The sequence below is a fragment of the Podarcis filfolensis genome, assembly GCF_964270895.1.
Source record: "Podarcis filfolensis genome assembly, chromosome: Z".
NCBI classification, from domain to species: Eukaryota; Metazoa; Chordata; class Lepidosauria; order Squamata; family Lacertidae; genus Podarcis; species Podarcis filfolensis.
The window spans coordinates 25,497,731-25,512,098 of record NC_139617.1 but is presented as its reverse complement, the minus strand read 5'-3'; the positions used below and the strand labels follow the sequence as shown (position 1 = coordinate 25,512,098).

General features: G+C 42.5%; 1 protein-coding gene across 1 annotated transcript in view; it reads left to right on the top strand.

The window, feature by feature from the left end:
* CHRDL1 (chordin like 1) overlaps positions 1-12,688 on the top strand; it is a 48,478-nt gene extending 35,790 nt beyond the window's left edge. The window contains exons 9-12 of the mRNA XM_083596024.1: positions 2,188-2,382; positions 2,642-2,809; positions 4,335-4,424; positions 8,962-12,688. Coding sequence (XP_083452150.1) covers positions 2,188-2,382; positions 2,642-2,809; positions 4,335-4,424; positions 8,962-9,092 — 584 coding nt within the window. The 3' untranslated portion in view covers positions 9,093-12,688. The remainder of the gene's footprint in view (positions 1-2,187; positions 2,383-2,641; positions 2,810-4,334; positions 4,425-8,961) is intronic.
* The last annotated feature ends 1,680 nt before the right edge of the window (positions 12,689-14,368 follow it).

Sequence of the window (14,368 nt, the reverse complement as noted above, 5' to 3'; positions counted from 1 at the left end):
CAGACTACATCCTTCGCATGCAGAAGCTTCCCAGCATCTCCAGATTTGAGGGTGGAAGAGAGACCCCTATTTGAAACTCTGGAGAGCCACTGCTAGTCAGTGTTGAAAAATTAGGGGCCAGGTTGACCAATGATCTAATTTGGAATAAGGCAGTTTTCTATGGTTATTTGGTGGTGATAGAATGTATACACTTGTTAAGAATCTTTTTGGGACTTTTTTAAGTGGTCACCTCTAGCTGGCAGAGACATGGAGGCAGCTGTATCAGTCGACAAGCGAGCAATTGCTATTAAGCCTGCGCAAATAGATCAGACATATTGCTATCTACTGATTGGTTGGCTACTTCATCCAGGGGAAAGAGGGGATAGAACATCTCATTGGGTGAGAGGCTCCCCTTTGAAGTCACGGTCTTATTGTCACACATTTGGCGCCAAACGACACAACTCCAGATTCCTGAAATACCAAATCAATGACCATGAAGTTCATTGCAGATGTTTAGAAAGGTCTGAAAGGCACATTTGGATGCCAGCCAGACAAATTTGTTACTCGGCTTGGGTTTGTAGACTTCTCACAGCTAGATGTGCTTGGCTTTTTCAAGTCCTAATGCAGAAAGTATTGCTTTAATTATTACTATTTAAATAGAGGCACATTTAGGTTGCAGTCTTACACATGCTTGGGCTGCAATCCCAGATGTACTTACCTGGCAGATAACCACATTGAATTCAGTGGGAGTTACTTCTGAGTAGACATGCTTAGGTTTGCAACCTTACTTGAGAGTATTTAGTGAGTATTGCATTTGAGTAGACATGCACAGGCCTGCAGTGTTAAACTTTTATGGATCTCCTAAACATACATGCATACTGTATGTGTTTAGAAGATAGCACTGTATTAAGCATTAGAACCTAAACATACCTTTAAGATTACTAGTGACATATAAAACTGCAACAAAATGTTGCTGTGTATCTCCTCACCTCCTAACAGGAGTGCTCCTGTTTGGAATCCCAACCTGTCGGCCATGTTAGAGGCTCAGACAGGGCATTCGGCTCCCCCACCCCACTGACTTTCAGCATTACATGGCTATTGAGCATGCTCAGTTCTCAATGGTCTGTTGTGCGTTTTGTTTGTTTTTAAGTGGTTGCACCATTGGCTTTTTATTTGTAGACCATATATGTAAAGGATGTGTACAATTGTGAAGAGATCCTAGAGCATGGGCGGCAGATTAAGAGTATTTGGCTAAAAATTGTAGGAGAGGGAAACAATGTTGACCTTAACCCTACAGACCACCAAGCCAGACTGAAGACTTGGAGCAGATTACCAAACATTCAAAAAGAAGAGATATAGTAGTTGTAGGAGGCTTCAGCTGCCCCAATATCTGTTGGAACTCAAACTCTGCCAAGAATGTAAGGTCAAACAAATTCCTCAATTGCCTCGCTGACTATTTCATTTCCCAGAAGGTGAAAGAAGCAGCAAGGGGGTCTTGGACCTGGTCCTCACCAACAGGAAGGAACTGATCAACAAAGTGGAAGTACAGGGAACCTTGGGAGGAAGTGATCATGTCCTTCTGGGTTTCATTATACAGTGGCAAGGGAAAGCTGAGTGTAGTGAGACATGCACACTGGACTTTAAGAAGGCTGATTTCAAAAAGCTTTTAAGGGACTATTGGTTGAGGTTCCATGGTCAGAAATGCTCCAAGACAAGGAAGTCCAAGAGGGATGGGAGCTTCTTAAATGTGAAATATTGAAGGCACCAAGGCAGTCAGTTCTAACAAGAAAGAAAAGTGGGAGGCGTTTAAAGAAACCAGTGTGGTTGTAGCTTAAAGATGAGCTGAGATTTAAGAAGGGCATGTATAAGAAACGGAAAAATGGGGAAACCATGAAGGAAGAGTATGCACAAGTAGCCGACAGTTGCAGGGAGAAGGTTTCTCAAAAACAAATCATGCAAGACAAAACTCAGTTCTTTTTTTGAACTGATCCTGTTGGATCAGGAGAATGCTGTGGATGCAGTGTATCTTGATTTCAGTAAGGCTTTTGATAAAGTCCCGCACAATATTCTTGTGATGAAGTGGGTAAAATATGGGCTGGTAAAATGTGCCATGTTTTTTGAGTAATTAATGGGCAAGATTGTGGTTACTTTATCCCTATCTAAGTTCTACTTGTTTTGTCCTCCCCTCCCCCTCATTTTTCACCACAGTTTGTGTTTCCAATGGAAAAACCTACTCCCACGGAGAATCCTGGCACCCTAACCTTCGGTCCTACGGAATCGTGGAGTGTGTGTTGTGCACCTGCAACGTCACCAAGCAAGAATGCAAAAAAATTAATTGCCCTGATCAATATCCTTGCAAGCATCCAAGGAAAATTGAAGGGAAGTGCTGTAAAGTCTGCCCAGGTATGGATAACAGGTTGCTTTGGGTTTAAAAGGGCAGCCCACAACCCCATTCTCAGACCCTAAGTCTTTTAGCATCTGTGGAACAGGGCACAGGGGAACAGCCACGACCTGGCAGGCATTTCAGTCTAACCTAACCCTAACATACAACCTAGGATTGTTGTGAGTTGTAACGGGGAGGAGGGCATGGAATCCTTGGAGTAAATGAGAGAATAAAATGTAATAAGTAAAATATGAATGCATCAACCTATTTCCCTTATAGATGAAATTGGAAGTCAGAACCTTGACAGCAAAGACTACTTCTGTGGTGAAGAGATGCTCCCTGTCTATGAAGCTGTTCTCTCTGAGGAAGGAGAAACCATACGCAAGATAGCGCTGGAGACAGATCAACCACCGCAAGTCAAAATCCACATGTGGACCATTAGAAAAGGTGAGCAGAGAACATTCTCTTTCCATCATCAAGGCGTGTGTTTTGGGGGGGGGGATGGATCTGTGTTACCATGCCTACTCAGAAGTTGTATTGAATTCAGTGAGGCTTACTCCCAAGCAAGTGGGTTTTGGACTTTAGGATTAAAGCAAACAAAATGGAGTCAAGTATTTTTAAGAACTTAAAGCAGAGCTTGGCAACCTGTGGTTCTCAGCCTTATTCTATGCAGATATAAGGAATGGTGGAATTGGGAAGAAAGGGGTAAAAGGAGTAGCAGAAAGTGAGGGAGACTGAGAAGGTAGAGAGAGAGAAAGAAAGAAAGAGAGAAAGGGTGTGGCAGGAAGAGAGGGGAGGAACGGGAGTAGCAAAAGGAATACATTTAGGACAATCCATTAAAGGGGGGAAGAGAAAATAAAACAGTAAATAAGACAAGATGCTAAGAAGTACCTCCCCAGAAGACTGCCGTGCCTATGGAGAACAATTTGAGAAAGGCATTCTATCTAGTATCTAGGTCGGAGTTTGCCAAACGGAGTTTGCCTAGTATCTAGGTCGGAGTCTGCCTGCCAGTACCTCCTATGACACCTTCAAAAGGTTTCAGTAAATATCCCCTTAAAAAGTCACATCAGAAGAGAGTCTGCTTGTTCTTCCTGCTCAGTTCCTCTTTGCACAGGCTCAGCCTCTCCTACATTGAATATTGCCCCTTCAACATACCCATGTTTCATTTGATGCCCAGTTCTGTTCTGAGCAGAGAAGAGTGTAAAGAGCTTCTCTAAACGAACAAGCATGCTGGTGGCTCATGTAGGTGCTTTCTCCCCCTACTGATGCAGCATTTTGTGGTCCCCTCTCTCTTTAACAGGGATCAGCCATTATGCTATGTCCTTTCAACATCCATCTGTGATAATTCCTGCACAGTAGCAATTCTGTGATGGGTCCAAAATGAATGCCCTCTGGTCCAAAATTTTTGGAAACCCATGATCCAGGTTAATGTCTCCCCAGTCCCCCTGCACCACCTCCAAATGTGATATAAAAACAAGTTTCTGCATCTAGCACTAAAAAACACACAAAAAATGAGTTGTGTCCCCTTAACAAACTAACCACTTTATTCTGACACAACTTTTCATGGGCAAACAAAGGTAGGCACTCTTCAAAGTCTACTTGGTTGTTGTTTGGCTTGTTGGTTTTTCTTACTTGTTAAAATATTTTAGCAGAAAATATGCAGACCTGCTCCCCCAGCCCACAATTGATAAGGGATTTACTTTTAGTCAAGCCAGAATGAGCTGAAGCTTTGTGGATAAAGTGAGGAAAGCCTGTTGTCAGATCTGTCTGTATAAGATTATTCCTTTTTGACGCTGGAGCAAATGGAAACATTTAGAGCCTGTTGAATATCCTGATAATTACTGGTGCCCAATTGCTGCACAATATGGTGCAGTTTGCTGGTGGTTCAAGCTGTGCAATCAAGTTGTGCAAGGCCTGGTGTCAAGAAGCAGAAGGTGGTTCTTGAGTGTGTTCTTCTAACCATTTGCTGCAGGTATCCTGAGCCACTTTGACAAGCAAACAGTATCCAAGGATGAGTTCAGCGAACTACGCCACTTCAAGCAGATCACAAAGACCACTTTGAGTAAGTCAAACGCCTTCTTTGATTTTTCACAAAAACTTAGTTGTGAAGAAATACGTTCTCTAACGCACACATACACACACACACACACACACACACACACTCCATACGCAGAGCCTAGGCCTTTATGTCTTCAGTCTGTCCCACTGGTCTCAATGTGTGCATAGGGTTGCATCCTCAATTTACTTATTGGATTAATTGTACTGTTGTCTCTGAGACGTTTGGATCTGATCATTTCGGAACATAAAGCAAAATGATTGTGATAGACGTTTATATAGGGCTGCCATATTTCAAAAAGTGAAAATCTGGACTTATGGCAGCCCTCATTTATAAAATTATGCATGGCATGGAGAAAGTGGCTAGAGAAATGTTTTTCTCCCTGTGTTGCTACACTAGAATTTGTGGACTTCCAATGAAGCCAAATGTTGGGAAATTCAGGAATGACAAAAGCAAGTACTTCTCCACGTAGCACATAGTTGAACTATGGAACTCGCTTCCACAGGAAGAAGTGATGGCCACCATCTTGGATGATTTTTTAAAAAAAGGATGAGCCAATTTCAAGGAGGAGAAGGTTCTCAATGGCTACCGGCCATAGTGGAGATTCCATAGTTGAAGGCAGTAATGTGTCTGAATACCAGTTGCTGGAAATCACAGCAGGGGAGGGTGCTCTTGTGCTTGAATCCTGATTGCATGCTTCGCTGGTCACTGTGAGAACAGGATGATGGGTCATTGAGGAGATCCAGCAGGCTCTTCTTGTGTGCTTATATGAATTAGCACATCAAGCAAATTAACTTCGCTTGCCAATGTCTCGATAAAGGGTGCTTCCACATTGTCACTATTTTGTGGGCGAAATTTAAGCACGTATCAGAACTTTAGATTTCCACAGTTAAAGGTTTTGTTACCCTAGCGAAACAAAGCCACTTAAAAAAAAAAATCTGACTTTTTGCAGTTTAGAAAGTGAGACAGAAATGCATTAGAAAGTGTGGAGTGAACAAATAATAGGAAGACCTATAAACACCCTCCGAGCAAGTCAGGATATCCTTTGTCATATATTCACTAGGCAAACAAATCAGAATCGGTGCTCAGTCTAGATGAGATATAATCTAACTTCCACAGAAGCTTCCTGCAAGCAAATCAGGATGGGTGCCAGTGCCGGATTTATGTATGGGCTAAGTAGGCTTAGGGGGTGTGGGTGGCACTGTGGGTTAAACCACAGAGCCTAGGACTTGCCGATCAGAAGGTCGGCGGTTCGAATCCCCGCGACTGGGTGAGCTCCCATTCCTTGGTCCCTGCTCCTGCCAACCTAGCAGTTCGAAAGCACGTCAAAGTGCAAGTAGATAAATAGGTACCTCTCTGGCAGGAAGGTAAACAGTGTTTCCGTGCACTGCTCTGGTTCACCAGAAGCGGCTTAGTCATGCTGGCCACATGACCCGGAAGCTGTACGCCGGCTCCCTTGGCCAATGAAGCGAGATGAGTGCCACAACCCCAGAGTCGGCCACAACTGGACCTAATGGTCAGGGGTCCCTTTACCTTTACCTTTAAGTAGGCTGAAGCCTAGGGCCTCTAAATCTAGGGGGCCTCCCCAGCCCGCCCACCCCCCAGCTGGCAGTTTCCCCTCTCCCAAAATTGCAAACTTCATGTGAGGGCAGGGCAGCTCAGGCCCAGCAACTATGAGACTCAGGGCCAGCCAGTAGGGCCCTATTTTTTGACCCATGTGCTAGGTCATTTTCTCAAGGTCAGCAAAGCCCTTCAGAAATCAGACCTGTTATTGAGTTCTTGTGCAAGTTTGTACAGTTCACTTCTGGATTTTTTAAGGAAAACTAGAGAAGATTTTGATGAGCTTGAGAAACAAGCAAAAGCCACCTTGCCAAATGTTAACTACAAAACAAGGAGACAACGAGTAAGGGAATGGTAAAGAAATGACAGAACTGCACCTGGTGCCTTAGATGCACTTTCTTCAAGAGATAAGTTTAGGATAAAATCCTTAATTCCTACATTAGATGCACTTGAAGCCATTTTAAAAAGAAGAAGTACTGTGTACAGTGATGTTGCACAATTGTTTTCCATTCTTGCTAATCTGACAGCATCTAAGCAAGAAATTCAGCAAGGTGTTGAACTGTTGATGGAAGCATACCCAGAAGATATTGACCTCAAACTTCTTGATGAACTTTGCACTTTCACCTGTATGTGAGACAAAGACATAGACCTACAGCAGAGCACTCTCTGTCTCATACAGACCTTTATCAAATTATATACAAGGAAAAAATTCAGATGGCCTTTCCTAATGTGAAAGCAATCTTGTGGCTGTTTCTTAGCTTTATGGTCACTAACTTCTCAGGAGAGGAATTTTTCAAGACTTAAATGAATTAAAAATGAATTAAGGGCCACAATGTCTCAAGATAGGTTGTCTGCACTGAGCATTCTGTACACTGAAAGTGACAAACTTATACAAACACATTTTGATGAAGTTTTGGATGATTTTGCTATAAGGAAGGCAAGGGGGGAAACATTTTTAGTCTTACTGTATTTGATGGTTGTAGTTTACTTCTTAATATGTATTTTAAAACTGACTGTTTAATGACAACATAAAGTAGATTCTAAAAGTGCCACATTGTCAGGTAACTATGATCATATTATTTACACTTCCCAGGCAATAACATTTGTAAACTCAATGTGTGTTCTTTTTAAGAATAACATTACAACTTCATTTTCCTAAAAATTAATGCTTATTCCACAAAAGGTTTACAAAGTTCAGTTATTGCAAATGTTTTTCAGTGTCAATTTTAACATTTATGCATATTTTAAAATCACTATGGTATTAAACAATAATATCTTATGTCCTTTAGAGGAGAAATTGTGAATTGCAGAATTTTAAATACCCACTATCATCCTTGGCTTCACTCAATTTTGTTTATAAAACTTCCATTTCTTCTAGTCGTGAGGGTGGGGGAGGGGCCTCACAAGTGGAGTAGCCTAGGGCCTCTCTTCATCTAAATCCAGCCCTGATGGGTGCTCAATAAACAGGTTGTCTAGAGAAGCCCACAATCTGACCATACCAAGAAAAATTCCAAGGCAGCAACTTTTGAAAATATTCTGATCTTTATTTCATTTGTGTGAATCAAAAGGCTGTTTACATGATCGGTCGTACTAGACAAACAATCCCTTGATTCTTTTCAGCCTCTGATTTGTTTACATGTACGTGGAGTGAGTCAAAAGCTGAAGCCTACTGAAAGTCAAGAATGACTGGCAAAATTAAGCCTTCTTAACTGATCTCTTCCAGGAATTTCTGATATGTAGAAAGTGGGTGGGATACACAGTTCCCTAGAGCCAAATTGTAATCTGACCAGAGATAGTCAGCAAGAGCTAGAACACCCTAGAATTCCTTGTCTGTGCTGCCAGATGCCTTTGCTCTCAAATTGCAATCTCTGGATTTTTTTTGCTGTGTAAAGAGGACCTTGGAGGTATCCAAATAGATTCCACTGAATGAGCATGATACAAAAGGGAAAGCACCTGCCTCTGTCTATGCATTGCTTCATATGTTTCCACAGTTAGTTGCAGGAAAGAACAAATAGCAAACAGGATTTTCTCTGTTTTCTGTCTGTAAAGGTAAAGGTAAAGGGACCCCTGACCATTAGGTCCAGTCGTGACCGACTCTGGGGTTGCGGCGCTCATCTTGCTTTACTGGCCGAGGGAGCCGGTGTACAGCTTCCGGGTCATGTGGCCAGCATGGCTAAGCCGCTTCTGGCAAACCAGAGCAGTGCACGGAAATGCCGTTTACCTTCCCGCCAGAGTGGTACCTATTTATCCACTTGCACTTTGACGTGCTTTCGAACTGCTAGGTTGGCAGGAGTTGTAGCCGTTATTAATGCCTTTAAAGCCCGCAAGAGATTTTATTCAAGGGCTTCCCAATAATGCCTAGTTTGACATCATGGCTATAGCAAAGAGTAGAAAAGTAGGCATGTAAAGTTTACCATTGCACATACATCTCTCAATCTCTCTGCACTTCACAGTTCTAGAATTGATGTTAGGCAACTGAATGGATGGACTGACTCCTTAAAGCCTTGTGGTTTGAGTAAATATGTAGTTCTTTCATTGGTATTATATCTACAACAAAATGTTGCCGTGTGTTTCCTCACCTCTTAGCAGAAGTGCTGCTATTCAAGCTTCCAGACAGGCAGCCATGTCCTCCTCCAATGATAACTATAGGTCACATCAACACCGTACATTTCAAGCACATGGCTTCTCCCAAAGAAGCCCAGAAACTGTAGTTTGTTAAGGGCACTGGGAACTGCAGCTCTGCACGGGGCAAACTACAGTTTCCATGATCTTTTAGGGAACTGTGCGATGCTAATGTAAACCAGGGAGACCCAAATGTCTTTGGGATGAAAATTCTCTTAGGAAAGACATGAACGTATAGAGGCCCTTCCCATCAAACTTCTGGGGTTCGGATGTGCTTCCACGTGATAAAAAGCTTCTCTGTGCTGTGATATATTTGGTGCCCCTGCTTTGAAGTGAAATATTTGTTTGTGTTTTGTTTTAGGCCAGTGGAAAATATTCAGTGAGGGAGAAGCTCAGATAAGCCAAATGTGTGAAGCTCGGGTGTGCAGGACAGAGCTGGAAGATTTGGTAAAGGTTTTGTACCTGGAGAAGTCTGAGAAGGACCACTGCTAAGAGAGAAAAGCCAGAAAGCCGATGAAGGCATGGATCTGCAGCTGGACTGCGGGCTTAATCTGCTTCTCCTAAAAGCCCTAAAAGCCAAACTTATAATGCAAGTCAATATTCATCTCATGCCCAATGTAACCTGCTCCTTCATGTAGATCTGTCTCAGGCTTTTCAGTATCTCTCCGGAAGACTTAGGAGGCTGTGTTACTGGCAGGAGACAATGGGAGGGTTTAGCTTCATGTAAAGGGTCGTGGCTTTACTGGTTTGGGAAAAATAATAATAATAGTAATTAGATCCGGCAAGCTTAATGATCAAGGAAAAGGCCTAACAACAAAAATGAAAACGTTCTATATGCAGATCTGGAAATGACTCTGACAGCAATATTGGAGAGCTTTGGAATATAAAATGAGATTTCAGACTAACAGGTACCATGGCTTTGGGCGCAGTGCCTCTGGGGCTAATGACACATTACATGTTAAAATGTACAATACTGCCTTGATGGAGGTCTTGTTTTGTTTTGTTTTGTTTTGTTTTGTTTTAAGAGCAAAGCAGCTTCAAGAGTGGGGGCAGGCAGGCAGGCAGGCAGGAAAGGTGCTTATCCCTCATAAACACAGATGTGGAAAACAACCCCCCTGCCCAGGTGGAGTAGCTTGGAGAAATGATTTTAGTCATCATCATCATCATCATCATCATCATCATCATAAAAAGGGCTGGTGATGAAAGGATTAAGCCAGATGCAAGGAACATTTTTCAGCTGAAGGGTCACATTTCCACATGCGCAACCTGCCGGGGTGGATGTGGCAATGGATGTGACTCTTACCTTTACAGAGTAGGCTCCAGTCCAGCCATGCTGCTTTCTGGGTGTGCATCTTTCTATCCAAGCAAGCCAGGGACATTTTTACAGTTCATGGGACATATTCCAGCCAGGCAACAGAACTGGAGGAGAATGTAGGGCAGGGTGATGGGAGTGCGGCCGGAGGAGAGTTCCAAGGGGCAGACAGAGAGGCGGGGGCAGGGCATAATTTGCCTCTGGACCTGAGGTTCTCTGACCTTAGTTTAAGCACTCCCTGTCCCTTCCTCTGCTTCTCCACTCTTAACCTTGCTTTCCGAAAACTGGCATCAGGGTGTTGTTGCGTGCATGAGCATGTAATGCATAGTTTTCCTGTTAACTGTTGAAATAGCAGACATTAGCACAAATTACTCTATTTTTCTACTAATTTGAGGGAAAGGCTCCTTTTTAAATCATTTTCACTCATTTCCAACTCGGTATAGGTAGCTCAAAGCTGTTTTCCTGTGGTCCCTTTCAGCATGCATCTTGGCCGCTAAGCAGCCTTAATGAAGTCATAATCCCTGGAGCACATGAAGAACTTTAAACTGCTTATGATGCTCTGCAGGGATGGAGAAGAGGAGAAAAAGAAATATGCATTTTGAGAATGATTTTTTAAGAGTAAATAGTAGGCCAGGGGGCCCAATCCTATGCATTGAGTAGCTGGGAAATGAAGAGTTGCAGCTCCTTTACATACATACTTCTGCTATTTAGTCTTTTAAAAATACATTCACACAATGTAATCACACAGTTAAGGGACCTTCCAATCATACCTTCAGTTGCTGTTTTTCCAGATTTTTCTGTGTGTTTCCACATGGCATCATTGTCATTCCATTGCTATTCTGCAACATCGCAGTCCTCAAGACTACCTTTTCTTCCGTCACAAAATTTCCAACATTTGTGGAATTTCTGGAACAGTTCTGCAAGATCTGCGTTGTGAGGAAGGTGTCATGCAATTTCCCAATTTCTTTTTTGGGGGGAGGGGGGAGTTTCAGCAGTTTCTGTTTCCCATATTTTCCCTATCCTTTTTGATAGAGTGACACTAGAGGCTAGCTCAGACAGAATCAGTGAACTCAAGTAGTTCCTGCTGCCTATGCTCCTAAATCCCCATAGAGTCAGAATTCCAAGTGTTATATACCTACATGCACATGCACACAGACACCCCAGCTGCAAAAAGCCTATCAGTAACTTGTGTTTGTGCTCATAATTCTGAGATTTACTGGTTGGTGGAACAAGAGAATGGAAGAGGTGTGGCTACAGGCACAGAACTTTTCTCAATGTGAAAATATGATACCACCCTCCAAAGAACAATGACAAGTGACCAATGGGGTGGGCAGTCTGCTACAATTTCACTCCAGAAAACAAGAAGTGACAGTACCTATAGTGCTGTAAACAGTAGGTCTGGAAGAGCCTCCAGTTTGGCCTGGGGAAGGAAGTATCATTTCTTGCCAGAACTGCAGCCCACATTCCCACCGATCCTTTCAACTATACCAGTTCCTGCTTCATGCATTAAGCTATGCTAATGGCTTCACTGCTATATCATTTGCACATGGCTTTCTAAGCAACCTCCCTGCCATCAGCTTCTGTCCATTGTTTCACACCATGTAAAACGGAAGGTAGGAGCTGATCAATATTTTAGTTATGATTCGTTTCAGGAAGGTAGCACTCACCAAAACTGGCAAATGCCACAGGAAGGAAGGGGCCTTACCTTAGTGGTAGAACTCACACTTTATTCCAGGTTTAGTCCCTGGGTTCACTCTCCAGGTAAGCCTGGACTGGGTGGGACTCCTGTTTGAATCAGTGGAGAGTCATTGCCAGTCAGTAGTGCAGATCAGGGATAGCCAACGTGGAGCCCACCGGATGCTATTGGACTGCAGCTCCCATCAGCCCTCAACTTCCATGGCCTATGGTCAGGAATGTGGAAGCTGTGGTCCAGCAACCTGGAGGACACCATGTTGTCTTGTCCCTGTTGTAGAGGATACTGAACTTGATGGTTTGACTCAGCAGAAGGCACCTTCCTGCATCACAGTAAAGTTATGGCAACAGCTGGTGCACATTTGAAGTCTGCTGTGTGGGCTCTCATAGCCAAAGGCCTACTTTGTCAGGTGCAATGCTGGAGTTGTATCCAACACCCCACTTCCCCTTCCTCTGCTTCTCCCCATACATACACAAAGGCTGTTCCAGAGGACCCCCCCCCCAAAAAAAAAAAAACCATCTGGAACAGATTTTGCATAAGGGGGTTGTAGCAGGGAGGGGAAGTTATGTTGTGCAAGTGGGAGTTGTTTTGCAAACAGAAGAGAAGCGTTGGATTTAGTCCCACCACAGCCAGAGTGGTCTACGAAGTGATTCTTCCCAGACATGGAAGTATAATCTGAAGCATCAAGCACCTCTCTCAGTGGAAACTGAATGAGCACTTAGGCCTAATTATTAGCAGATAAGGTGTGGTATACCTATTTCTGGAGTATACCACTGTGAGGTGGGAAGTTCATGGAAAGTGTACAGTACTTATTTTTTATTTTTGAAAGAAAAGTGAATTACTTTCTGTATTTGTGACAAGAAAGGTGGGGTGCAGACTGTGTATTTATTTGTATGATAACAACTTTTTAAGGAAAAGGAAGCACCAATATAGTGAGTTTGCTTAAGATTAACAAATATACACCATAGCCTGGGTTTAGGTTGGGCTTCTCCCCACCCACTTCCCAAGACACATACTTGTAACCATTATTTATATATTTGTTCTATCACTTTTATAAGTTAATAAACTTGAAGTTGTTCCAAACTGGAAAGTTTCTCTCTCATGGGGATGGGCCTAATGTGCATTTCATTGTGTTAGACAATTGCCATTCTGTAAAGCAGTCTTTGACACAAAAGAGGCAACACATATTCTAATTTTGACAGTTTCTCAGAACCAACACCTACGTAATGTGTTCTTTGTCTGCAGAATGAGCCAAACATTTTCCATTATCTATCCTGGTCTTTCCTCTAAGGAACTGAGGGAGACATGCATAACTTCCCCCTCCGTTTGGTCATCACTACAACGCCATGAGGCATGTTAGTCAGTGACTGCTGGTGACCAATGAAAGGCAGGCTTAGCTGGGTTAGGTTTATTGAATTTATGAATCGTTCCCCACAACAAAAGTCCCAAAGTGATTTACAACAGGAATGTAAAACAGTAATAAATATACATAAACATATTGAAACATAACCGGAATAAAACATCCATTCATTGATGCTACCCTGGAAAAACAAAAACATGTTCGCCGGGTACCAAATGAGAAATAAAGTTGATGCCAGATGACCTCCTTGGGTAGAGCATTCTGTAGATGGGTTACTAATATAGAGAAGGCCTGTTCTCTCAGTGTTACTCACCAGACCTTCCTGAAGGGTCTCAGTTGATATCAGGGTCTAGGAAAGTTCATTTGGGGAAAGGCGACTTTAGCTATCAGGGCCCTGAGCCACAGAAGGTCAAAAACAGCTGTTTGAATTGGGTCCAACAAAATCAGCAGTCAGTGCAGTCAGGCTAGAACTTGTGCCTTCTTGTCCCAATTAACAATATAGCTACCACCTTTTGCACTTGCTGTAGTTCCTGAACTGTCTTCAAAGGCAGCCCCACAAACAATGCATTGCAGTAGTCATCATCAACAACACTTTATTTGCATTCAACAGACCATTTAATTTTATAAAAATTGACAGTTACTAAAAGTAATAAAAGTACACATTAATACAACTGAAAAACACAGAATTATAATGCTAAATGTGTGTGTGTGTAGATGACAGATGATAGATAGATAGATAGATAGATAGATAGATAGATAGATAGACAGATAGATGATAGATAGATGATAGATAGATGATAGATAGATAGATTAGATAGATAGATTAGATAGATAGATGATAGATAGATAGATAGATAGATAGATAGATAGATGACAGATAGCTAGATGATATAGATAGATGATAGATAGATAGATAGATAGATGATAGATGATAGACAGATAGATAGATGATAGATGATGGATAGATAGATGATAGATTAGATATAGAGAGATAGAGTCATAAGTGGTCTAGTATGGCTGGACATAGTCACAAACTTTGCCACTTGCCCCATGACTGGAACCCTGGAGCAAACCGACCATAAGAGACTCAGAAGAGTGGCCAGGCAATGACTGTATAATGGGATCTATTAGGTCTCTCGTAACTGCTTGCCAGAAAAGGACATGGAAGATAGACTCCTTCTCGACATTGTTACAAGGGCAGCATCTATGGTTCATTGGGTACCTACCTTATAACAAACTGGAAGGGAGAACATTAAACTTTGTCAAAGATGAAACCTTCCTACATTCAGGGATACATAGTTTACCATTCCAAATATGGCATTCAATTTCTGCAGGGGAGACATGATTAACCACATCCACTGGGAGAAGCAGGATCCCTGTGCAATTCCTTGGAGCGCTTGGAA